The sequence below is a fragment of the Wolffia australiana genome, chromosome 5 (assembly GCF_029677425.1).
Source record: "Wolffia australiana isolate 7733 chromosome 5, ASM2967742v1".
NCBI lineage: Eukaryota > Viridiplantae > Streptophyta > Magnoliopsida > Alismatales > Araceae > Wolffia > Wolffia australiana.
In genome coordinates, this window is record NC_135839.1 from 18,384,640 (window position 1) to 18,411,382 (window position 26,743).

The 26,743-nt window shown below is 40.9% G+C and overlaps 3 protein-coding genes across 5 annotated transcripts; 1 reads left to right on the top strand and 2 right to left on the bottom strand.

Annotated features, from left to right (window-relative positions):
• Positions 1 to 1,573, bottom strand: LOC144703697 (Ribosomal protein L34). 2 transcript variants are annotated; one of them, XM_078575928.1, is made up of 3 exons: positions 1,271 to 1,569; positions 385 to 481; positions 1 to 289 (listed from the first exon to the last, which is right to left on the bottom strand). In XM_078575928.1, exons 1-3 carry the CDS (start codon positions 1,533 to 1,535, stop codon positions 217 to 219), a joined length of 435 nt encoding a protein of 144 aa, XP_078432054.1. In that variant the 5' UTR covers positions 1,536 to 1,569; the 3' UTR covers positions 1 to 216. The 2 variants fall into 2 exon arrangements, with proteins under 2 accessions (XP_078432054.1, XP_078432055.1); XM_078575929.1 differs by lacking the exon at positions 385 to 481 and having other exon boundaries at positions 1,271 to 1,573.
• Positions 1,574 to 21,316: 19,743 nt separating this feature from the next.
• On the bottom strand, positions 21,317 to 26,250 carry LOC144703661 (Mitochondrial substrate carrier family protein). 2 transcript variants are annotated; one of them, XM_078575889.1, is made up of 7 exons: positions 25,774 to 26,250; positions 23,428 to 23,513; positions 23,144 to 23,354; positions 22,960 to 23,071; positions 22,714 to 22,898; positions 22,537 to 22,656; positions 21,317 to 22,457 (listed from the first exon to the last, which is right to left on the bottom strand). In XM_078575889.1, exons 1-7 carry the CDS (start codon positions 25,939 to 25,941, stop codon positions 22,353 to 22,355), a joined length of 987 nt encoding a protein of 328 aa, XP_078432015.1. In that variant the 5' UTR covers positions 25,942 to 26,250; the 3' UTR covers positions 21,317 to 22,352. The 2 variants fall into 2 exon arrangements, with proteins under 2 accessions (XP_078432015.1, XP_078432014.1); XM_078575888.1 differs by having other exon boundaries at positions 22,714 to 22,901.
• LOC144703662 (EPIDERMAL PATTERNING FACTOR-like protein 4) lies at positions 21,914 to 22,545 on the top strand. Its single transcript, XM_078575891.1, has 2 exons — positions 21,914 to 22,048; positions 22,133 to 22,545. The coding sequence occupies exons 1-2, from the start codon at positions 21,917 to 21,919 to the stop codon at positions 22,313 to 22,315; spliced, it is 315 nt and encodes a 104-aa protein (XP_078432017.1). The 5' UTR covers positions 21,914 to 21,916; the 3' UTR covers positions 22,316 to 22,545.
• Positions 26,251 to 26,743: the final 493 nt, after the last annotated feature.

Genomic DNA, 26,743 nt, shown 5'->3' on the forward strand with positions numbered 1-26,743 from the left:
TTTTCTTCATTGTACAGAGCTAAGCTTTGATTTCAAACATTCAAATACTCAATTCCACATTTTCTTGAAACTTTTCCGCGGAAATAGAGAGATAGAGCAAGAGAGGAAATATGAAGAGTTGAGAAAGGGTGAGTGGGAGTGTTTGTGTTCAAAGGTCCTAAGAAAACCCAAAAGTTTACCAGAGGTCAGTGGGGCAAATCCGTCGGCAAAGACTTCTCAGACTGCGATTCTCTGACGGCCTTTAGCAACTCTTCGCGCAATGACCTTCCTTCCACCCTTCGTCTCCTTGCTGGCCACAGATGAAATAAACGAATAAGATCATTCGTCTTGAACGAGGGAAAGTGGGCCAAGACACAGAAGAAAGAGAGAGAGCGGGAGAAAAACCGTGCAAAGAATCCATGGGTTCGTTTGCGCTTCACATGACTTGGCTGGTAAGTTCGCTTAGGAAGCAGGAGAATTAAGTCATCTGAAGTGTTCTCTTCTGAAATAGATAACACGTAGTAATATTTAGAAAAACTGCATCTTCTTCAAAATCAGATTTTGAAGATAATTTTTCGGCAAATGGAACCGAAAGAAAACACTTTTCATCTCAGACCATTAAGTTTAGGCTCAGTCGAGTTTATATGAAAGATGTAAAAGCTGAAAATGCTGCGCGGAATTGTTCATTGCTGTGCCAGAAACCTTTCTTAAAAGCAAATCCAGAAAATTGATGCAAAGATGATAGGGAAAATCTAGGAAAGATTACTTACTAATTAGAACTAGCTGATAAACTAATTGCATTAGAGTTATCTTATCCATTCTACACGGGGGAGATGGAGGTGAAACTAAGTGATCAACCTACTTTCTGGTCGAGTACTAATTGCATTCTTCAAGCGAAAATTTTAATGTCCAGCCGGAAGAAAGGCATAAATTAATTAAGTAGATATTGTGTTGCGATTATCAGCCCAAGAAGACGGTGACGGGAGGAATTTCAGAAGATCCCTTCAGAAGAAAAGGTAATTAGGAGAAAAAAAAGAATCAAGAAACGCCACTTTGTCCACAGACACAATCAACATCTTATATTTACGGTGAAAACAGCTAACACAATACATAACTTCACATCAATAATAAACACCACAAAAAATACCAATACCCATAAATCAACTAAAGAAATCCGACTCTAAATGCCCAAAACAAAGCTGAAGAAATCACTAACAGCGAGTAACACGGAAGCCATGGACAGCGGAAACTTCCTCAAAGATGATGAAATGCTGCCATTAAAAGAACGTACCTTCCTCCAAGAAGAATCGCAGGGAAGGAAGGCCACAGGGAAAGCAGATCTCCCCAGAAGAAAACAGATTTTTCACGGCAGCTGCCTCCTCGTCAGCCGGCATCGTAGCAACCTGGAATTTAGAAGGAAATGGCGAACCCGAAGAGTGACCCGTGATCTGAGGAGGAACATCAACCCCGCCGAGCCTGGTCAGAGGATGAGCGCCGGCGAAGAGGCGACCGATCAGAGTGGCAACCGGCCGAGCTGCCAGGGCTTTGGCTGCCATGTTTTCGCCTAAGCAGAAAACTTCATACTACTACCCCTCTCAAAGTACAATTTATACACTTATTTTAATTATTATAATCCTCTCCAGCTGGTTTAAGGCTAAAAGACGGAGATGACTAAGGGCAACCCTGGGCCAGGGAACGGCTCGTCAGGGACGTGACGGGACGGATGACGATCAGTGACAGAGAGTGACGTGACGGATATTCCGTCCTGTCACACGTCCACGGATTTTGGAAAAATAGGTCACAGCATGTCACGCATCCCCCGTTGCCACGTCCCGTCACGTCCCTGTCTCCGGGCAGCATCACCGCCACGTGTGACGGGAAGAACAACCCTTTGGAGGAGAGAGAATCACAGGGGTATATCTCCAATTATTTTTAAGTGGCGTCCTTTTGTGCGCGCAAATCAATGCAGTACTTTTCTGAAAGATGCCTAGAAATCGATCTAATGACGCCACGTGGCACAATCTCAGCCGTCGGAAAGTTTAAATCTAAAGGTTTTTACAGTTTTTTGTGATTTTTAAAGAGTCTTAAAAAATCCGGCCGTTATCTGTGACGGGCGTCTAGTCACGTCCCCCCTCCAATGCCCCCCTTCACCGTCACGTCACTGTCACGACCAGGTCGTCATCCGTCACTGTCACCGTCACGTCATTCTTCACGATGCCATCACAGTGACGCGTGACGTGATGGATGACGTCTGCCAACCCTAACCCTTGCATGAAAATTGCAAAACCCCAGTCCATAAAGATTTAATGACTTTTTCAACATAAAAGTGATATCTGTCAACTGAGACCATTAGGGCCTTTTAAAATATAAAACTTATTAACAACATAAACATAAAAAGATAATCCATATATTTTGCATAATCTGGCTATTCATAGAGTCATGGATTGAATCATTCATTCAATCAGTCAACCTAATTAAATGAATGGTAAGTCACCCAACCGTGGGCTCCCCCTTAATCCCTCGGCACTCATCGCAAACTACAATGTCTAGCTTTCGTCGATGTACTCTTCCATGTTTTGCTTGATACAGTGATATCTCGTATCAATGTGCTTGGATTAGCTTGACAACCTTTTGTGGATGTATCACACTGAACTATTTGCGACAGAAATTGCAGATATATTGTTCACCGAAATATTCATTAGCTTGATATCCTCTCCTTTCAGTTCAATGATGAATTGAGCACACAAAATCTTATTGTTGGAACCTATAGTAACTTTTTCATAATCTGGTTCATGTGAGGAGAACACTACAATTTTCTATTTCTACGAAAGCCCAAAAATTGAAATGGAACCAATGAAAAAAAGATGCTATGTGTACGCTTCCTATCATCATCATCACTTGTGACATCATTATCATTATCTTGGAGACAGATATACCAATTAAAGACCTCAATACACTCTTGATAGAAGACATATGTATGAATGATGGATATCCCATATATATGCTAAAAAATCCAACATAATAAACAAACTATTGTCAAGTATGGTTTAACCACCTTAGGTATCTAATCAAACTCTTGTACTTATTAGAGTTGATTGATCCCTTAGTTTTATTTTGATGGTGTTAATTTCTACTGATGTGGATCTAATTGCCTTGTTTCGAATTGAATCTGGGATCTGATGATTCTTTGATTTGGTCTCTTCGATCTATTCAAATATCCAACGTTAGGATGTATCCACATGGTCCTCGACCATTGAGTCTCACCCTTTGCTTCTCAATCAATGCCACCATTGAATTAAACATTTAAATAGATGCCCAATGACTTATTGTATGCCTGAAATACATAATGGGTATTTCTCCCATATATATTTAACGCAAAAATTACTAAAACCACAATGTTTAAGTATATCTTCCAACGTCCCATGAGTATTTTGTGGGCGTCTTCTAGGCCTACATACTAGCTAGATAATAACTCAATAATCCTAATAATGTTTTATTAATTATAATTAATTAAATATAACTAACATATAGAATAATTAATCGTGGATCAAGCTTACCTAGTAAATTCATCAAGTTGACACCCCATGGGTGTAGAGCTACACATCATGATCTAGAAGATACAAAGGAAATGCTCCTAGAATTGCCTATCAAAGCCATAATTGGTCATTCTATTACGCATTTATGTATGGAGGTCATCATCTTGATTAATATTTCCCAAATCATCCCAATGGATTTTACAATGTAATCTTCCTCGAGTTCATATCCTCTTTTACACATTGTGGACACTATCATCTTGTCCACGCAAGTACTTTGTAGCTTGTTTATGCATCCAAGATGGGATGTTTTGGAATCCCTTAGGCATTCATAGGGACATAGTCAAAATGTGATTTTACACCACGTACACTCCGATGATCTCAAGTCTAAGCACCACGTACACTCCAATGATATGAATACCTCATGGATAGTTAGGTGTATTACCAATGAAGGATTCATTTGGATCAGTTTAGTTAAATATTTTTCTAAATAGCACAAATTAATATATCATTCATGGCTCCACACAAATGTCCACAAGATTAGTTATACTCGTCATATGCGTTAGACTATATTGTGCTATTTTATCAAGATATTTGATGTCCTTCTTAGGTTACCTTGGAATATGAATATTTAGACTAGGGTATTACATGTATTCAATGATTAATAATAATATAACATGATAATACTAATAGAAAATGTCTATTTAGGTGGATATAAAAAATATGTAGGAATGTGATTGCCTTGTAGCCCACACTAATCCCTTACATGTGACTTCGATATATCCTTTGACACTGTCCCAAAATCATCCCTACATCATGCATTATAATAGATATATATGTGACTTGCAAGTCAATAACACATTTCATATCTACTTCATTGTTTATTAATGCAATATATCCATCATAATGCATGTGTGATGCTTATGATGAAGTCCATGAATACATGATCTGACTTAGTAAATTATGATGAGACCAAGATACAAAGATCTCTACTCTTTAAGTATGTATTCATGTTCGAAGGATACTCTAGAAAGACATCAAAGTATCTAATAGAATTGCACTATCTACTCCCACTCGTATAATGAGTAATAATCACAAATAAAGTGTTATTCGACAAGTATTTTTCATGGATTTTATGTGCCTGTCCTCATTAAAATGATCATAATTATGTTTTCCTTGCTTTTATAGTAATTTAACATAATTTTTTGACATTAATTTAATGAATGAAATAAATTTGTAAATATATATTAAGATTTATTGAAACATTTTAAGGCTGATATTGTTTTTCAAAACCTTATTCTGTTTTCTTGTTTAAATATTCTTGATGACTGTTTCCTGTCCATGCCTTCCTAGAATCTGATGTTGTATTGGCAATCTGCAATACAAATCGATGAGCAAGAAATTGGAGGGCTCAAATTGCTCTAAATTCAAAAGAAGGATACCTAAAAATTCAGATATATTATTGGGCTGAAATGATGCAGGACGGCATCTATAAGGTTGTCGGGTCGACACCAAATATGATGGTTCGGTGCCGATAAATGATGACTGTATCGGAATATGGCGGTGTCGTTGTCCGACGGTACCCTAAGGGGTATGTAATTACGTGAATATGAATGCCCTACGTGTCGTATGTGTAGGCTCCGACTCGAGGGAGGCGCCGAAGCTCCAAGCTTGGATAGGAGTCGTCGGGTGACGGCGACGGGGGCCTCTCGAACCTCATCGGAGCGACGAGGAAGTTTTCAACCGAACGGAATCAATCCGTCGGGCTCGCACATAACGGAGGTACTCGTCCGTGCCGGTAAGACACTCAAAATCGTAGTTTTCTCTCATTTAACCTCACTCACCTACCAAGCCCGAGCGCGGTACGGCGTACCTCAATGGCGTGGCTCGTAGTACGGTGATTCGTCAACGGTTGGCAGTCGGAGCGGGTTCGATGAAGAGCGCCGGAGAGATCACGGCAGCTCGACGTGCAACAGATGGTGCCAGAGCTTCTCGTAAAGGTCGGTTGTCGAGGAGGATGAGCTGACAGCGGAGGCTCGATCAGAGAATTTCCACGGGCCGAAACGGGCGAGCTAAGTCCCAGGACGGTCAAGTCTACCGGCCGGCTTGGCCAATCTGACCTGGTTGAGTTGAACGTTCGGATTGGGCGGTCGACTCACTTGACCGGGTCGGATCGGTCGGTTTGACCGAACGAACCAAGCGATCGGACTATGGTTGTCAATCCGGCTGGGCGAATGACCGGTCGGGTCGGATCTGCTCGATCGGATTGATCGGCTGATCGGGCCGGATCGGGTCGTCCTTCTCGTAGGGTTGATCGGCCACGGGTGTTCGGCGTGGGCGCCGCGGCGGCGCGGCGGCGCTGGTGGGTGGTGGGCGTCGGCGGGAGACCCGTTGGGTGATCGCAGGCCCCTTAGCGGCGTCAGCGCTCGCGACGGAGGGCTGGGGCGCTGGTTGGCGAAGGAGGCGGCGGCTAGACGCGCGAGGCGGCGCGGCTGCCGCAGGTTGACTCCCGGCCTCGTGCGCGCGGCAGCAGCGCGCGAGGTCGGTTGGCGCCGGCAGCAGTGGACGGGTGGGGACCTGTGCGCGGGTAGGCGCGCGAGGACGGCGCAACGTCAGCCGGTGGCGGCGCGGCTTCGTGCAGAATAACGGCGTCCAGCGGGGCCGATACGGACCGTTCTCTTCCCTCCCGGTTCCTCTCTTCTTCTTCTCTCCTCTTCTTCCTTCTCTTTCTTTTCTTCTCTGAACGAGGAAGGAGACACAGAAGATGCTCGATGAAATGCCTCTTTGAAAACTTCTGGTCTGGTTTTCTTAAGGCGCTCTCTCTTCCCTTATAAAGGGGAAGGGATGGGCCCTAAGTGGGCTACAAAAGGTCCTTTGGGGAGCCCTTATAAGTGGGCTCCCCCCATTACAAATAAAAGGAAACTCATGAACAAAAAGGGAAATTAAGGGGGGGAAAAGAGAGGGAAAGAAGGACGGGCAAGGGGAAGAGGGGTAGAGAAAGACCGCTCTCCCTTGACGGTAAAACACAAACAGACGAGCGTCGCGAGCGCGATAAAACACGACGAAACGGGACGAACGAGAACGAGGTAAAAGCAAAAACACGAGAGAAAGATAGACGGAAATTGGGAAAGGATAACCGGAGCAAGATCACCCTGTCTTCAACGTCGCGGGCGCATGGCGCGGATGACGTCGATGACGATCCTCGATGGCGTGCGCCATCAGAAATTTCAAGGTATAGTTCTATTTTTACCTCCCTTATCCATTCACCACTTTCATATATAAATTAATCCATTGCATCATTAGATTTTCGATCCAGTTTTGGCTAGCATAGTTATTTGATCATTTGAAATCTTGTTTGGGTCCATTCTTACATTTGAAAAGCATCACTTGGCCCATTAGGTGATACCATCAAGTTTAGTGAAATTATTTTTTCATTGACATTTGTCTTAGATAATAATTTGACAAGTTAATGATGAGCAAGCATCAACTCCACATAGAATATATAGTTGGGGGTTAATGTCTCTCTATATAGTGATTAAGGGATGAGAATAAAGATTCTGTTAATTAGAAAAACTGGAAGAAGAGAAGGATGATAGTTAAATATAGGAATTTGAAATAGTTATATATTGTTACAAATGAATTAAATAAGTGAGTGTGGTGAATGATTGCTTAAATATAAGAAGGAATATGTTGTATTGATTTAATCAAATGAATCTTAATATGACCTGCTTGAAAATATCCAAGAGATGTTCGTGATGCATAATCGATTTCTTTTTATATATTTAAAGGCATCAAGAAATGGATAAGAATGCTTATAATCATAGAGATTAGGTTCGGTTACCTTTTGCTCTTCTATTTTTTATGTTTGTTATCAATTATTCTTTCACTATTATAAATATTTCCACTTCTGAATTTAGAAACTACATGGATGTTTGCATGAAGGTTTTCATATAAGGTTTTTGGTATTAAATGAATGCATGTTTATAGGATTAATTGGGGATTGAGTTGAGAAATGATGCAATTTATGGATGTGAGATCCATTTTCATCTCTCTCTCTCTCTCATTTTCCCCATCTCCTTGTTACATTAATGTAATATTCCTAGTAGTTGAGCTTGCTTTTGTTCCATCTTTTCATATTTTTTCTACATTTTCTTGAAAAAATAATCAATAGAAGGGTCAGTATTCAGTTGAAAATTATTCTGGTTCCTACGCAAAAAGAAGCCTTTTCTGCTCGTAGTAATGATAACAATAAGTATTATCCTGATAAAAAATTATTTGCATATTGCTTCTATAATACTCATTATCCCAATATGCATGGTTCTCCATGAATACAGAAGTGATTTCGATTCCCAATAGAGCTTTAAAATCAATACATCAGATGTACCTTAGGGGAAACTTGTTCCATGCTTGACTCACTCACTTTGAGATTGTTCTGAAGCCGTTCACATCCCAAGCCTCTAGAAGTATCCATGCAATCACGTTGCATTTGGATTTCCATTTCTTCTTTAACTCTCCTTGAAAATTGTGAAGATCTTCCGACCATGAAGACACTCTCCATGGTTGAGTGGAGAAGAGATCAGTGTGAAGAAAAGGGGGCTCCAAATTCTGGATGGCATGGGTGATTAAAACGAGTGCTCCTTCCCTACTTATATTTTACTTAAGGTTTTCTCAAAAACCCATTAAGTAAAATATATTTATCAATGCCCTTATGATCTTGGTCGTGTGACCCTCTATGCTCATGTATCATTCTAGTTAATAACTTTAGCAGCCCAATAACAACTATTGGTCAACCTTATGAATCAACCATGGCAACACATAGATCAATTAAGGATCGATTTAACCCAATTGATAGGTTAAGTTTTCAGCCCATGGGGTGCCAAGCTACACCTTGTGCTCTATATGATACCAAGTAGTGTTCGAACTTTCTCATGGAAAATTTTCCATCATCAGTTATCATATATATATATACTCAATCTACCGCACGAGTCTTTCGAACAACTTAAGGTATGGTTTATCGTCAAACCCTAATCCATCATTCGATTAGTACTGATACATAACAGGATCATTGGAGAACACCTTCTCCAATATCGTCACTATCTTGGCTAGGGATATTCTACATCATCTTCCTTGAGTCAATCTCCTCTTATACCGATGCCGGATGATTCCCCCTTGACCATTCAGTCATCTTCGTGAGCTTCTTACTACATCTGAGGTATGACTTGTTTAAATCCTATTGTAGAGACTCGTAAGTCATAGTCAAAATGTAGTTGTCCGTCCACAAGATGTCATCGGTGTCTCATGTTAATTAGTGTTCGCCCGTCCCGATACCGGTACCGGATGATGGTATTGGAACGGATGTTGTATCAGATACCGGAAAGGCAATTTATGGTATTTGTTCATTTTGATATCCAAATATCGGATATCGGTATCGGATATCTGTTGCTACAGTGCCGATATCCGATACCGATCTCCGTCTTAGGGGGAAGGATGACGATATCGAATATCGTGTGGATATCAGTTTTCGATATCCAACACTGATATATTTTATAAAAATATATTTCATTCATTATTAAAGAGCGATTAGGCAAATCAACTTGCAGTAGAGGGTATTTAGAGCTTTTAATTTGTTTATTGGTGCTGTAATATATACAAGTCGAACTTTTTTTTCTTCCATATGGGATAACAACAAGATTCCGAGATTAAGAAACTTTGAATACTTTATCCCATATGGAAGATAAAAGAAATTTTGGCTTGTATTTAATAGACGAAGTATTAATATCATAAATATATATTATATATAAGCTGATTATAATACAAAGAAAATCTATTGATATAATATTAATTCATTTAATATATATGCCTTGTATAATATACACAGCGCACGATTTTATATATCTTCCATATGGGATAACATGATTCAAATTTTAACGTAAACTGCGAATCCTGTTATCCCATATGGAAGAAAAAATATATATTACACTGTATATATCAATCGAGGTTGAAAACATATCAAAAGGTAAGTCCTTAGATTTAAATAAACCAATGAATGAGATAAATAGCTTAATTTTTTTTCAGTCAATACCCGTACCGATATCCGGACATCGAAAACCAATATCCGGCATCCGGTATCCATCACGTCCCTCTACCTACGGTTTCCGGTATCCATATCCGTCTACCCCTCAAAGACGGATATCGTCCAATATCTGATATCCGATATCTGGCACCGTCCCATTTTTTCTTGGATATCGGATATCGGTTATCCGATACCGGATGACAGAAGGATATCGGTTGGACGAACCCTAATGTTAATGGATCACTTATACAACCACGACATGAATGTACCTAATTGACATTTAGGTATAATACCATTCAGAGATTCATCAAATTAATTTAGTGAACTCTTTCTCCAAACAACACCTACTATATGTCATTATTGTTGCCATAATAATAACCACAGGATCATCTATAGTTATCATATAGGTAAGATCAATTAGTGCTATTCTATTTGGATAATTCGATGCCCATCTTGACTATCAACCGAATAGGAAAATTTATAATACATGTTTAAAGACTAGTGATCAATATATTATGATATCTTCATAATTCACTATAGTCATTGCATGTATTCATGGACTTCATCAAAAACATCACACTAGAATCATAATGAACGAAATATTTTATTCATTGAACTTAAATAAAAACATGGTGGTGTGGTTTGGCTTGGTGGCCACATATGATCCATTAGGCACACACTTTGTGATGGATATTATGTAACCTACAATATTATCACTTTACCATATCTCATTTATGTTCCTTGAATTAGTATTTATTCATTATATTGTTATGTGATGTTTATAATGAAGTCCTTGAATACATGCAATGATTGAGTGAATTACGATGATATCATAACACAAAGATCACTACACTTTAAACATGTGTTCATAATATTCATATTTGAAGGATACTCTAGATAGACATCAAAATATCCAAATAGAATAGCATTGTTTAATCCCACTCATAAGATGAGTATGACCTATCTTGTAGCCATTAGTGTCAAGACATCAGGGATAGAAATCGTGTGATGGAGCGCGTCCAGACGACGCCAACGAGTCATCTACAGAGCCGTCATCGCCGTCCTCAGCATCGCCGCCAGTCAGTGTCCAGCCCAACTGGCACGCCAAAGCGTCTGTGAAGATGCCCGGGTTTAAATACCCCGGGTAGAGCATGTCCGTGCTGTATCTTTGTGTTTTCTTTATATGTTTTTGTTGGTTTAATTTATGTCTTGTGTTTGTCACGACGAGTGTTCCAACTCATCGTGACGTGTTCGTATCATTTTAATTTTGTATCATTTTATCTCTTAGTTTTCTTATTTATGTTGTAAAATGGGGTCTTTATTGGGCCCCTTGTTGGACTCTTTGTAAGGGACCCATAATGGCCCTATATAAGGCCATGATGATCCCCACGTTCAGTCAGATCTGGCTTATTGTTTGTAGCAGTTATCTTGCTAAAACCAGGTCTCACAAGAGAGAAGAAGAGGGAGAAGAAGAAGACGGGGAAGAAGAAGAGGGGGAAGGGAAGAAAAGAGGACGAGAAAGAGAGGGAAGTGGAATCCTTCTACTTCAATGTCCAGATCAGGCTACTACACCGTAAATATTTTCGCCGATGCTGAGCCGCCCTTGTCATCGTTCCCCTTGGGAAATCTTGACGCCTGAATCATCCATTACGAATGATCTTGCGAAGCTACGCCTACAGATTCTAACGCTCACGGGAGATTCCTCAACGTGTTGTCTATCAGCACATGTCGCCGCAAACGCCAATATCTGCCCAAATCTGTGTCAGGTTCGACGGGAAACTCTACAACTTCTGGACGGAACTGTTACTGCCCAGTGGACGCCCATCCCCGACACTCATTCCACAATGGATAGCCACACGAATTCACCCAACTTTCAATCTCCGTTTTGACAGAAGGGGGGAAAGTTCCCATCTGGTTGTTCGACGCCGTTGTGACCCTACCCCAGTGCGCTTGCAAACTTGCCGCTTCCACCTGAAATGCTGGACGCCACGAACGAGCCGCGCCGACTGGATATTCAGTCAATGCACCTCCACATTGCCGCCACATGATAGTGGTCACAGTAATGCGAAGGTTGCTCCTGGGGCGGACAACGCTATTGTTTGGTCGTGGTGAGGGACTGCTGATGTGGGCTACCAGTACGGTGATTGTAATCCTGTGTTGACCGTCGACAAAGCTCGCGCAACAAGCTCCAAGGCTGAACGGATCCACAACATCAGCCCACTCAATCGACCCATCATGGCGCACCACCCCTTTAATCCCGACGAAATTTGGTCGACCACATGATACGCCTCTCCGCTATATGCATCTTTCTACTCGTCCTTGCCTCCAAACTCCTACTCCCACTCTGGCGCTGATTTGTCGCCAGTCGAGCCTTGCCGATCCTCTCCGGGACGTCTCCACCGCATCTATCCGCATCGTCTGTGCATCAACAAGGATGACACAATGAACATCGACACCGACGAGGTACGCCGATCCCCTTGCTCGTCAGTTACATTACTTCTTTCAGTATATCTTTCGACTACACTCCACCGCACTCGGGCTAGAGTAGGTTAGGGAAATTATCAATAAACTACGAAGTTGAACGTCTCGTAGGTACAGGCCGAGCCCGTCCGTTACGTGCGAGCCCCTATGGAAGTGTTCCGTTCGGTGCCGTAGTTGTTGTCGTCGCTCCGACAAGGGTTATAAGGTCACCGTCACCATCACTGGACCCCTGCTTCGGAGCTTAGAGGTCGGCGAATCACCACGAGTTGGTGCCTGCATGTATTCTCTCCTAGGATACATCGCATCACGTAGTTACATTCACATAGTGAATTTCCCTGTCGGACGACGCCATCGACGACGTCCAACATCATCGTGTGTTCTTTAGGGTCAGAGTTTAGGAAATTGATTAGTGTGAATATTTGAATATTATTATACTTAACTGTCAATTAGGTTGATTCTTATCACGATGATTTAAGTTGTCCATAAACCTGAGACACCAAAGACATCTTTTAGAACGTTGTTTATACTTTGACTATGACTTACAAGTTCATAGTCATGGAATTCCAAACCATTGTAATTCAAGTGCAGAAAGAAGTTCATGATGATCGAGTGGTCATGATAGAATCTTTTATCCTCAGTATAGGAGGAGAAAAATCTAGGAAGATGACATGACACAGTCATTACCCAAGGTAGTAAAATAGAAGCAAAGTAGTTCTCCAATGATTTCCCAATTGTGTCAACACCAATTGAGATGATCGATTAGGGTCTAATAGTCAACCATACCTTCAGTTCTCTTATGAGTGTCATGAAGATGAGGGTGTATTCATATACAATGACTAATGATAGCAAGGTTCCGTGAGAGAGTTAACATACTCAAGTGTATCTTCTAGGGCAAGAGGTGTAGCTTGGCACCTAGAGGCAGATGACTTAACCAATGAATTGGCTTAAATTTATCCATGATTATTCAATATATATGTGCTATAGTTAATTACTAAGGTTTTTGCAATTAAGGTTATGAGTCCATTAAAATTATTAACTAGATGTATATGTGGGTAGTGTTCGTCGTCCCGATATCCGGTATCAGACAACCGATATCCGATATCCGGAAAAAAATGGGACGGTTCCGGATATCGGATATCGGATATCGGGCGATATCCGTCTATCAGGGGTTAGACGGATATCGGTACCGGATATTGGGGGGTGAGGATGAAGACGGTATCGGATACCGGATATCGGTTTTCCGATATCCGGATATCGGATAACCGATATCCGATACCGACCGATAAAATATTCATCCATCTGACATTATATTAGATAGTTTAAAACACATTAGTAGATTTTGATATGTATTCAATGCCCGTTATTATATAGTGTGCATTTTTCTTTTTTTCTTCCATATGGGATAACAGGATTCACAGTTAATGTAAACTCTGGATCCAATTATCCCACATGGGAGATTTTAGAAACTTTTATTAGTATATATTAAATGAGGTCGATATATATTAAATATTAAAATAATAGCTATGCCTATAATCGTTATTTTAAGAGTGTTATAAGTGTATATTAATTTAATTATTACTGTACGCATTCGAATAAATAGTAACAATTTTTTTTTATCTTTCCATATGGGATAAGAGGATTTCAAGTTTAACACAAAACCAGAATCCCTTTATCCCATATGGAACAAATAAAAAAAGTAACCTGTATATAATAACTTAGTTGTATGACTAAATAATAATTTCTTCTAGTGCCCCCTTGCGAATGTTACCCCTGCGAAATATGAAATGTCAGCCGACTATAATTTAGGAGAGAGAAACATGGTTTCATGTGCTTCTCATATTTTTAGAGAGCGAGGCATGAAAAGCTAGAGAGAGAATGATAGAGAGAGAGAGGGAGAGGGATAGAGCGAGAACAAGAGAGAGAGGGAGAGGGATAGAGCGAGAACGAGAGAGAGAGAGAGGGAGAGGGATAGAGCGAGAATGAGAGAGAGAGAGGGAGAGGGATAGAGCGAGAACGAGAGAGAGAGAGAGAGGGAGAGGGAGAGGGAGAGAGACTGAACGAGTGAAAGAGAGAGAGATAAATAATTCGATGCGGATATCGAAAACCGATATCCGCATCCGATATCCGGTACCGTCATCTGTCCCGATATCCGGTATCCAGATATCAGAAAAAACGGATACCGAAAAATTCATTTCCAGTATCCGGTTCAGCATTCGTCCCGATACCGGCATCCGATACTGGCATCGGGACGGGCGAACACTATATGTGGGATTAGAAGGTCACAACATAAGGTTTTTGGACATTGGTGGACATACTTTAAGTTCAGGGGCTTTCTTGATTGTTCCCGAGGAGGGAGATTTTTATCAAAATTTACCCATCTAATATATCTAATATAATAGAGGTGGGCTTCCTCATTTGATACCTATGCAAGTCATTGTTGATTGTTCCCCCTTCATCTCTTGCTCTTACTTCATGAGCATTATTTCCAATGAGACTAGATGGTGAGAAATCCTCTCAAATCTCTGCCAGCTTAGTTCCAGGCTTTGAAAAGGACATCTGACACTCTGAAGTCGGGTGGAAACATCTAGATGCTAGGCATATAAAAAAGCTTAAATAAACTCATTAGAAGAACCAAGTGATTGTGAAAGTTGTTTCTGCACTAAGTAATATGATCAGTTATATTTTTAGTTTTAATATTCTCTTGCAATTAATTTCAGATTTTGGATCAAAGTGACAGATCCCCTCACTTTAACAATTGAACACATATCTCTAGGAATTGAGATATCACATGTTTGATATGTGATAAGCCAAAAATAGGGGTAGAAATTATGCAATTTTTAGCCCTTGTCGTTGTGGAATTTGGCTTATGCAATAAAATTTATAAGAACTCCACTTAAAACGTATAGTGATAAGTACGAGTGTCGTCCAAGGGAAGCTAATAAGGAATTCGATTTGATAGTTTTCTTGATAGTTTACCCCTAATTAGAGTGAATTTGATCTTCAACGAGGATCATTCACCTAATTAGAAGAGAAATTTAGAAAAGGGGGTAGAAGAGATGAGATGAAAAGAAGAAATGGGGAGCTCTAAATTGGCTTCTTTGATCCTAATAAAAGGATCCAAGAGGTCAATTATAGGGGTTGAAAGGGGAGTTTTGATGTCAGATTGGTTGGTTTTTTTAGTTTGCTGATTCAGAAATGAAATGGGGAAACTTTAATCTCCTCAGAATTAAAACTAATTTTTTAGAGTTTTTTATTAATGTGCACTCAGAATAGCTAGGTGAATCTCTCAATCTCTCCTCTCAATCTCAGTAAGGGCTTGTACGTTTCGCTCAAGCCTAGCGGTTTAGAAGTTCATACCAAGATCAAGAAAAATGAAGAAGAAATTTCACTAAAACAACATCCAAATACACTAAAAGTACAAATACAACAAGCAAAATGGTACCAGATAGGTTGATCCAAGCTAGAGCTCCTCCCTGTCTTGCAGCTGTGATAGAGCACCATCAAGAATGAGCTCTCCCTCTCGAAATTCAGCTTTTATACTTAGGTTACATGGTGAAAATCACCATTTTACCCCCGTATAGTAATTAATGTTTGTCTATCAATGTAGGCTGAATCTGAATAATCCAACCATACAGATAGAAAGAGGGGATCAAGACGAACAGATCCATAAAAAAATCATCTCAATCGGACTTCAGGATCAAAAGTTATTAATAAATCAATTTTAAACCAATTTAATCCATTGGATTAAAAATTGATTTATTTATTAATACATGCAATGACGTGTCGACGTCTCATTGGCGGCAGCATTTCAAATCTCTTTGGCGGGCACTCTCCCGTCGCGCCACGTACCCCTGGCGAGAAAAAAAAAGAAAACAATTAGAATTCACAAGTGCGGGTTTTGCATACATAACGCTACGCACGTAAACGTGCGTTTTTTACTAATTTCTTCCACTCTGTTTTTGCCACGTCACCGCCCGTGCGCGCGCGTTGTACGCGCACCGCGGGCGGTGAACTTACCTCTTGCAGCTGATGTGCGCGTGACACCGTTGGATTCTCATCCAACGGCTCTCGTTGCGCCACGTCGGCACGTGGAATGCACTTGGGCGGTTTTTTTTAGCGACGTCCCTTACAACATAATCTCTTGCAATCCGACGCCGCCCAAAGAATATTTAGAAATATACCCCTTCTCGCATTCTCTCTCCTCCGCTTTTCTCTAAAATATTAAAACAATTAATAATACAGTTGCAATTAAACCTTGAACTCTTTTAAATTATATCTTTACGCCTGCAATGGCGACCGAGAGCTGTTTTCAGGGTCTTTTTGCAATGAAACGTTCAGAAATTGTAAAAATACATTTTTTTCTATTATAAATATGCCTTTTTTTCTAAGAATAAATGCATTTCCTCTTGAAATAAATCCCAGAAAAATCCTAAAAAATTCGTAAAAAATTCTAGAAAATTCTAGAAAATTCCCTGATTCATTCCCATGCAGATAAATGTCGAAATAAAATATTAAATATTCATTTTCATTCAAAAATAATTATTTCGAGCTTCAATAAATCCTTAAAAATTCATATAATTAACAGAAAATTATGGAAAAATCAGAGATTACTTGAAAACATTATTTTCATGTAAATATATGATAACAGACCAATTTTAAGCTCTTTAAATGCATAAAATCATGAAATAAAGACAGAAATTAGGGCGTTATCAATATGCATTAAGGTGGATTTATCATCAAAGTTCGAAGTCATGTAACAATTCCGTTATATATTTTTTCTTTACACAAATTGTCACATTTCTCATTACCATGGCCACAGAGCCTAATTCCTTTATGCATCATTTTCTATGTCACAGTATTTATAGATTAGGATATTTGACATTTTAACATTACTTATTTAAGTTCTAGTATTTTTTAGATTTATAATTATAAAATTATAACTTTGGAATTAGTTAATGGGCTATCTGATATTATTCTCTGAATGTTTTGTGCCAGGCTGGAAATATATGCCACGTGAATTAAAGAGGAGAGATAAAATCAAATGGTTGAGAATGATCGAACTTCAGTTGGCGATATCTGACAATCTAAAAGAAGTACGGAAGCTAAAATTTTTGGTGAGCTTTATCTTTCTCTTCTCTAGCCATCCATACTATGAGATCTATAAACAGATCCATCAATTAATGTAAAAATCATCCTTGATTGCTACAACTTGAGTCGGACCGAGTGAAAGAAAGTGAGTTTGATATCATCAAGTTTTCTTGGTGTCTGTGATCAAGTTAAGTTAGAAAGTGAAAGAGAACTGGAGGTGGCTGTTATGTTGTTTTAAATTACCTTTATCCTAGCGGAATAGAAGGATCTATAGTACGATTTATTCCACTCACTTTATTATCTTATTTTTGACATCATCCATCCATTCATGTGTACCCATATACATCCATCTCTTTCATCACATCCATACACATCTTTGATTTCATTTTAATGCATCATCTCCATTCGCTAGAACCCACTTTTTTAATTTTCAGTGATTAAATATAACTATTGATACTTATCACCCTCCTCATCTCATTGCATTTATAGTTTATACATTCATCCTCTCATCTCATTATCACTATAAAAAAAGACATTGAAACCCTAACTTATATTCCTTGTAGGGACGACCCTTTCTTGTGGCTAACTAGTCAAACTCTTTTATAAATAAAAAAACATAAAATAGCATGAATTGGCTCAAATTACAACAATACTTAAATACCCTTAATTGGTGTTCATCAGAGTGTCCTAGAAGGTACAAATGAGTAAATAAACTTTTTAAAGGGCCTTATCATAGTAAGTTGCCATGTTATTATCCTTGATCCCACAAAAGTCCTAGGATGACTTAGGGTATGTTTAATTTTCAAGCCTAAAATGGTAGTTCTAGTTAGGACTAACACATTAAAAATAATATTTTAGGACTCCAATAGTTTCACTACCTTTGGCAAGGATTTTATTTATAATCTTCAGCGAGTATATGTTTCCTTATTCCAATGACAAACTATTCATTTTTCACTGCCCAGGTGTCCTTGTAGACTTCTTATGGATCCCAGATAATACTATTTGTAAACTGGTGATTAAAAGCTTTTTGTCATAGTCAAACACAAAAATTTATATTTATGATATGTTGTTGGTATGTCAAGTTAAATGACTACCTACGCGTTCATGACATGAATCGACCTGTGTGCCAAATAGGTGTAAAACCATTTGGGGATTCATTTGGATCAATTTAGTGAGATATATTCTCAAGGTCCATCCATTACAGTTACAGGATGAACCTTCCCCATATCATGAGCTAGAGTAGATTGTACTAATTTATCCCAAATACTGCAATGTCATTCCCATAGATCCTACAAATAATAATATTTCACCACATATTTAGATATAAGGGATTATCGTATTATAATCCTGTCATCATTCAGTAATTATTGCATATATTTCGGACTTCATGATGAACATCAAACATTTGGGCCACCTAATTCATTCAGAGAGTGATAGATTTTGAAAAACGTTCAAGTGATTGACATGTTAAATTGGATTTAAAATTATCATTTCATATATTTATCTTGCTAACATGTCACATTTACAGATTGAGACATTCCCTAGAGGGCTCAAGTGGCCATAAGGGAGTACACATAGGGACTAAGCGGTGGTAGCGAAATAGATATCAGAGGTAGTTGGTTATGATTTTCCTATATTGTGTTGAATTTCTCTGATTTTGTGCATGGGCTTTAGTATAATAGAGACCAGAGAGGCTCATGCAAGGCTGAGATTCTAGAATTTGAGAAATCATTTGAAAGGATGAGGAATACCCTCGAAATTTAAGACTTGGAGTCACAGTCTACTCTTGCCCTCGTTTTGTATATGCAAGTATGCATAATTAACAAAAGCTACTGAGCATGTAAATATTAGTTAATTAATGATACAATTTCTAATTTATTTAAACTTACCCCTATTTGATTTTCATCATCCATTAGAAACACATATTTACTTGGAAAAAGGTCCTTGATTGAGAAACATTAACAAATCAATGGCCAAATATACACTATAGAACTATCAACTAAATATTTGCTTAATTTTGTTTTTTGTGTTCTTTCGTGCATAAGTGACAAACAATATTACTGACATCGTCATGCACTTTTAATTTTACTGTGAATAACACTCTGTTTATATATTCAATTCTTATAAAATTGCATAAAAAATCAAATATCTAATCAATTTGGCCTTAGCTATCAGGAAAGATTTGTAAAATAGAGTAATATCTTTGCAACCATGTTAAGGATTTTTTTCTGAATCATTTTATGCTCTAGAAAAATTTTACTGATATAACTTCTATTTCAAAATTAAAAATTTGTATATCTTCATAAACATAAATATGATATTCACCGAACATGTAACTATGATTGAAAATTGGTTAACCTAGTCCTGATGCATTGAGTATTATTTGATCATTAGAGTCAGGACGTTAGGCCATAAAGCCCAATTGCAAATGTTCATCGAATGATAAACATTCTAAGTCAATGCTTTTCCTTGATTCTTGTGGATTGAGCTAGGGACGTCCACTTGATGAAAATTCTCCATCAACGTCATATGAAAGACGAGCCAAGTCCTGACACAAACCATGTATGTCACGTGTCTATGCATTCGTATCCAAATATCATTGTATTATTATCCTTTTGTATTTCAAACGTGGCTCGATTTTTTCTTTATTTGTTTTTTGTTTGTACCTCCGTGGTCTCTTTCCTCCGGTCTCCAGATATCCAGTTGTGAGTTATTTCGTTATTGTAGGAAGAGAGAGAATAGTAGGGAGAGAGAGTAGTGGAGACAGAGAGAGAGAGAGGGAGAGAGAGTAGTGGAGACAGAGAGAGAGAGAGGGAGAGAGAGTAGTGGAGACAGAGAGAGAGAGAGGGAGAGAGAGTAGGGGAGACAGAGAGAGAGAGAGGGAGAGAGAGTAGTGGAGACAGAGAGAGAGAGAGGGAGAGAGAGTAGTGGAGTCAGAGAGAGAGAGAGAAGGTAAGAGAGTGAATAGTGGGAAGAGCGACAGAGGAGAGAAAGAAGGCAAGAGAGAGAATAGTGGGAAGAGAGAGAGAAAGAGAGGACAAGAGAGAGAGAAGGCAAGAGAGAGAGGGCGAGAGAGAGAAGGCAAGAGAGAGAATAGCGGGAAGAGAGAGAGGACGAGAGAGAGAGAAGGCAAGAGAGAGAAGAGGGGGGAGAGAGAGGGAGAGAGAGAGAGAGGGCAAGAGAGAGAAGAGGGGGAAGAGAGAGAGAGAAGGCAAGAGAGAGAATAGCGGGAAGAGAGAGAGAAGGCAAGAGAGAGAATAGCGGGAAGAGAGAGAGGACGAGAGAGAGAGAAGGCAAGAGAGAGAATAGAGGGAAGAGAGAGAGGGCGAGAGAGAGAGAAGGCAAGATAGAGAATAGCGGGAAGAGAGAGAGGACGAGAGAGAGAGAAGGCAAGAGAGAGAATAGCGGGAAGAGAGAGAGGACGAGAGAGAGAGAAGGCAAGAGAGAGAATAGCGGGAAGAGAGAGAGAAGGCACGAGAGAGAATAGAGGGAAGAGAGAGAGGGCGAGAGAGAGAGAAGGCAAGAGAGAAAATAGCGGGAAAGAGGGAGGACGAGAGAGAGAGAAGGCAAGAGAGAGAATAGAGGGAAGAGAGAGAATGCAAAAGAGAGGAGTGGAAAGAGAGAAAGAGAGGACGAGAGAGAGAGAGGCAAGAGAGAGAATAGAGGGAAGAGAGAGAGAGTGGACGAGAGAGATTGCAAAAGAGAGAATAGTGGGAAGAGAGAAAGAAAGGACGAGAGAGAGAATAGTGGGAAGAGAGAGAGGACGAGATAGAGAGAAGGCAAGAGAGAGAACAGTGGGGGGAGAGAGAGAGAGAACGAGAGAGGGAGAGAAGGCAAGAGAGAGAATAGTGAGAATAGAGAGAGTGAGAGGGAGAGAGAGGGAGGGAGAAAGATAGATAGATATAGAGAGAGGGAGAGAGATAGATAGCGAGAGTGAGAGAGAGTGGGAGAGAGGGAGTCACAGAGAGAAATAGAGTTGCGGGAGAGAAAGAGAGAAGAGAGAGAGAGAGAGAGAGAGAGAGAGAGAGAGAGAGAGAGAGAGAGAGAGTGGGAGAGAGGGAGTCACAGAGAGAAATAGAGTTGCGGGAGAGAAAGAGAGAAGAGAGAGAGAGAGAGAGAGAGAGAGAGAGAGAGAGAGAGAGAGAGAGAGAAGAGAAACAAAGAGAGGGAGGGCGTCTCTGAATTATCTTGACATGACTAACCAAAAACGAGGAATATCGCTCACGGATCGTCCCAGCAAGGATGGAAAATAGAGGCCGGCCATGCATCATTGCAGTTCTCGAGGACGAGCAGGATAGGTCACGTCTGGTCTCTCTCTTTTAGGTCCGTCTGTCTGTCTGTCGGCTCTCTGTCTTCCTCGGCAATTCCTCGACCTTCGAGGAAATAACACCACGAGAAACAGGGAACCGGGGAGTTCAACAATTGCGGATTTTCCTCAAACCTCTCAGACCAGTCTAAGCCTCTCTCCACATGCGGATAACTCGGCAAGGCACGGCCTTTGAGAAACCACTGTAACTCGTGCAATTCCCTCATGTTTTACTCATCTCTCCCAGTCTCTGAGAACTCCGCCGCGGCGCCGCTTAAGGCTGCCACTTCATTAAATCCCACCGTCTGTCTGACTGTCTCACCCGCTCTCTATCACCCGCATTAAAACCTCTAGCGATATCGCGCTCAACAGAGCTACTGAGCTACTGAGACCTCCACTACTACTACTACTATCTGGTGTTTTTTCCACTCTCTCCGCTTTCAGCAGCAGAAGGCCATGGCTGAAAGAGCGGGGAAGCTCGCCGTCTGGCTACTCCTCATCTCCGCCGTCCACATCGCCAGCGAGAAATCTCCGCCGCTGGATCCGAGGACGAGGGCGTCGGTCACCTTCTTCTCCGGCATCCACCAGGTTATCTCTCAGCTTCCATCTCCGTCGATTATCTCTGCATGTTCTTCGATACGCTGAGTTGAACTGTTGACGCGGTGCGTGAAGGGGTCCGAGCGGTGGGCCGCGGTGGGCTCGAGCCCGCCGAGCTGCCGGCGCAAGTGCGGTGGCTGCGCGCCCTGCGCCGCGGTGCAGATCCCCGCCGCCGCGCGGCCCGCGCGCGTGGACTACGCCAACTACGTGCCCGAAGGCTGGAAGTGCCAGTGCGGCTCCTCGTTCTACAACCCATGAGATGATCACAAAAATCCAAGAGAAGAGATCACAGCCGTCAATTTGTAGATGGGGAGCGCGGGGCTTGTTCTCTGGGGGGCACGCGGAGGAGCGCCTTCATCTTGTCGTAGGCGGTGAAGCCGATGGCCGCGGATGGCACGACCTGGATGTATTGTTCGACTTTAGAGAAGGGGAGTGATGTGCCAAAGTTTTGTACGTATTTTTTGATAGTTGAAGGTCACCTTGAGGTAGTTAAGGCTGAGGCCGGCGAAGAGCCGCTTCCAGCCGTGGTTACGGACGATGGCGGCGAGGCCCTGGACGGTGCCTCTGATAATGGGGTCTTCTCCGGTCTGGGTCTGGACCTGTGGGTCAACGGAGTCAACGGGGATGGGCTAAAGGGTCGAGCCAGGGTGGCGAACCTGCATCTGCCGTCGAACCACGTCTAATGGGTAGGTCAAGGTCTGGCCGAAGAGACCCGCGAGAGCGCCACAAGAAAGCCGCAGAAAGACGGACTCGCGGCGGTCTTCTGGGACTCGGGCTTTGAGCTCTTCGTAGATGTAGAACTTGAGACCCGCGTAGGGGAGAATTCCGAGAAGAGTCGGACCTGCTTTAAAAATTGCGAACGTCAACGAGAAGAAGAAAGAAGAAGAAAATTGGATAAGTACCGATGCCACGGTAGAGAGAGCGCGCCCCTCCTTCCACGTAAACGGTCTTCAGGACGTCTCGAATTCCTCGATAAGAGTTTCTGGCGTCGGAGTTTGACTCCGCTTCTCTCACCTACAATGCGTTAGGAAGAGCGTTGACCGGGAAATCTCTGGACAAATTCTCCAGGCAGAAGGATGGGTTGACCTGAAAAGCAAGTTTTGTGCGGGCCAGATCAAGTGGGTACGTGCATAAAACGGCGGTCGCCCCCGCGGCCGAACCCGCTAACAGATCCACTAAGGATCCGGCACCACCAAGAGATGAATAGTTGACCACCATCCAGCTCCGATATTGCTCGTATGCCATGAAGTGTAGCGCTGCGTATGGAACTATGCGGGCCACACTCGCGCCGTTTCCCCTGTAGTTCAACATATGAACAGTATTAATTAAAATCGAGGATTTTGAGGCGGGTTAACTATCTCTGGGCTTACTTGTAAAGTCCCACAAGACCGTCGAGTTCTTTAATCTTGCTTAGAGATCGGAATACTCCCAGAGAGTGAAACATTGGAGTCCTTGTCTGGAGACATAGTGAAACAATGTCATCTACCGCAGTGTGAAGCAATTTAGCTTCAGTATGGACGAATATTCAATAAATATAATAAGCCCATCATAACGTAAAGAATCAACCATACAAATAACTTGAAAAAATTCACGGCTGACTTCTCACAAGGCCATCGGAATCAGCCAGAAATATGGACTGGGACCCGTGAAAAGTATTGTCCAAATCAACCTCATAATCAACAGCAACGTCAAAGTCAATGCCATTGATCCTCATGGACATCAATAGCTGATACATCAATGTCAACATCAACCCGCAAAAAATCAACTACGTCAATCCCATCATCCACGTCATGATGCCGGTGGACGCCTGCCAGCTAATTCGGGTCATCCTGTAGACCGTTGACATTGATGTGATGTTCACACCGTCCTTAACGGTCAACGTCAATGGTTCAGGGCAACCGTTTAAGTCGCATCATCAGCCAGAGCTGGATCTGGCACCCTCAACAGTATCGTCAAAGTCAATTTTTGTTGATCCTCATTGATGTCTACACTGGGGATAAGTTTGATGAATCCCAATGTGGTTAAAGACGATACGAATTTGATAACCTCATCTACATGTATGGCCGATACCATCAATTGAGGGTACATGCCAAAACTTAAAGCACGATAGTCTCAAATAATGTGGGGACATGCTTCATACATGGAGTTCCACAAAAATATCTGAACTCTTTAACAAAATGCTCATTGGGGATGAGGAGATCCTCACAGCAGAAGAAATTATCAAAGAAAAAAACACAATCTAGGTTCCATGTCACAATTTACTTCATGAGAAAATCATACAAAGATGTAATCAAAAGGCCTTGAAATTTAGGATATGAGACAAATGTCACAGTTCATCAACAAGAACAGAGAAATTCTACTCAGAGAACCTCAAACAACTGCAGACGACCTAAAGCATCTATACATAATTCATCGAGAGTGTAAGAAAAACTACATTCGTCTGAGACCGTACTTACAGTTAAACATGAAATTGATTCCGCGAAGTAAAAAAAAATGGCAAGCTTAATGACTTTATGCTGGATGGGAAGTTCATAATCTCAACAATGGGACCCTCATTGTAGATCGCATAAAACAACGCGCACTTCAGCCCACAGGTTACAAATAGAAAAACCATCAATAGTACCGATCAGACAATGAGGTGTTGTACAATGAGTTGCATGACAACTCGATAGTTGAAGAAGGTCTCAAGCTCGTTCTAAAGTCTTCAATAAAGTTTTAATAAACTTTTCGTGGCTACAGGGATATTAATAAACTTTAATGAAATTGTCTCATGGTTTTCAGGCAATTGCCTTGATCGCCGGATACTTATCCAGGAGCATGGGATTCAGGCGATTACTCAATCATCAAAGTATAAAACCATTCATTAAATTGCCTAGATCGCCAGATACTTATCCAGGATCATGGGACTCAGGCGATAACTCAATCATTAAAGTATAAAATCATTCATTTAAATGAATTAAAAACCTCCGATTGTATGAGAATGAATGAAAAAGGAGATATCATACCGCGTAAAATCTGAATCGCGGTTAGTATGTCTATCAAATGAAAACGTTAGATTTGAATCAGGACACCTGACTGAACATTAAATTATGATAATCATGAGAGACTTGGAGATTTTGGAACCTTTCTGTAGCAACATATATTTCAATCAAGAAAACAAAACGGTATGAGACTTAATCATGAAAGAATCAGACCGCATCTAAACGTCAAAATGATACGACAACAAGAGAAAGGATTCGAAAAACAGAAGAATATTAATTTTGGAAGGCATATTGGTAACTTCTCACAGGTTTTGATACTTCACATTCAAATAGTTTCAGAAACAGTTGAAACGAAAATTCGTTCAAAGAATTACTTTCAATGTTCACACTGCACATTGTCTTAATTTTCACTGACTGGGAAAAGTAAAATTTCGGATACTTCAAAGAGATACTGTCCGGGGATTGGAGTCGATAAAACCGCGTCTTAATTTCCTCAAACATGCCTATAGATCTAATGTAAATTTTTTTACTGAACCTACTTCGATACTGCGCAGACTAGTTTTCAAGGGACATATGCATTGGATTTTGTTAGTCATGGCAAGTAGAATCAGAAAGGAAGAATTATTGTACATGACATGGCCTGATCGAATCCTGATTAATTTTCACTAGAAAACGCAATTTAGTCGGAAAGGAGGATGTGACTATTGTAAAAGCAAAAAAAATCCCCACACAGACCTGCAAGAGTATTTTAACCCTCTCCAAGGGAGCCACAGCCGTTTTTGAAAACGCTCCCGCCGTTCCTCCAGCAATCAATTCTCTAGAAAAAATAGGAAGAACATCCACAAAATGCCCATCCATATCAGCCGCTGCCGTTGCAGCGGCGGATCCTTGAGGAGACTCCATTTTAGAATCTGAGCCGCGGGCCGGCCAAAAAATCAGATATTTCACCGATTCTAAACTCTCCACCAGCTTTCAAATAATGCCGATTTCTTATCTCCGCCCTCAGCAACAACTGAACAACGGCGACTCGATCAAACGCTCGTCGGGCTCTGTTCGAACCCGAGATCGCCTCTAAAATACAAGAATGCATCAAGATCAATGGCAAAACAATCTTCGATGATCTCGATTACAGTCGAAACCAGTCGATCTGCCGGTCTCTTACAAGAACACAAGAACAGGAGGGACCGTTAACCTCGGAGGAGTTGGAAACCGTTTCACACCGCATAAAAAAACGAGAGAATCTTCGTTTATAGAATTCCCAACATTGGCCCACATATAACTAAATACTGGCCCATTATGTCACGTCCCCGGCCCAAACCTAAAAAACAAATAATTAATTAGCAAGTATTTTCAAACAACGATAATGCCACGTCAGATTTTACTTCCCCCGCGTCGATCAAACGTCCCACTGTTTCACTTCAAGTCAACGCGGCTTTGACCAACGCGGTAATAACTAATAACGTTGGGGTTTTATGACGTCATGATTGGAATAATGGAGATAGAAAATAAGGTGGTCAAATGGTATATGGGAGCAGTCAAAATTTTAACTGGAGGTCATATCTTATACCGCGGTCGTTGTTTGACCGCAGCGAAAGTTGAAACTCGAAAGATTGGAATGAAACTACCGACTTGGAGCGAGAGAGATAGAAGTGGACAACTTTTATTCCTTAAAGGTCAGCTCTCTGACCTTGAAATATAGAGATAG

Bases quoted from the DNA above. Each gene is read 5' to 3' on its own strand.
- LOC144703661 (XM_078575888.1), bottom strand. From the start codon at position 25,941: ATGGAGTCTCCTCAAGGATCCGCCGCTGCAACGGCAGCGGCTGATATG. The intron at 23,514-25,773 runs GTCTGTGTGGGG...CTATGTCTCCAG, and splicing joins GGGTTAAAATACTCTTGCAG to ACAAGGACTCCAATGTTTCA. The intron at 22,902-22,959 runs GTACTTATCCAA...CAATTTTTAAAG, and splicing joins CTCTCTCTACCGTGGCATCG to CAGGTCCGACTCTTCTCGGA.
- LOC144703662 (XM_078575891.1), top strand. From the start codon at position 21,917: ATGGCTGAAAGAGCGGGGAAGCTCGCCGTCTGGCTACTCCTCATCTCC. The intron at 22,049-22,132 runs GTTATCTCTCAG...CGGTGCGTGAAG, and splicing joins TCTTCTCCGGCATCCACCAG to GGGTCCGAGCGGTGGGCCGC.
- LOC144703697 (XM_078575928.1), bottom strand. From the start codon at position 1,535: ATGGCAGCCAAAGCCCTGGCAGCTCGGCCGGTTGCCACTCTGATCGGT. The intron at 482-1,270 runs GTACGTTCTTTT...TATCTATTTCAG, and splicing joins GCGATTCTTCTTGGAGGAAG to AAGAGAACACTTCAGATGAC. The intron at 290-384 runs GTTTTTCTCCCG...ATCTGTGGCCAG, and splicing joins ACCCATGGATTCTTTGCACG to CAAGGAGACGAAGGGTGGAA.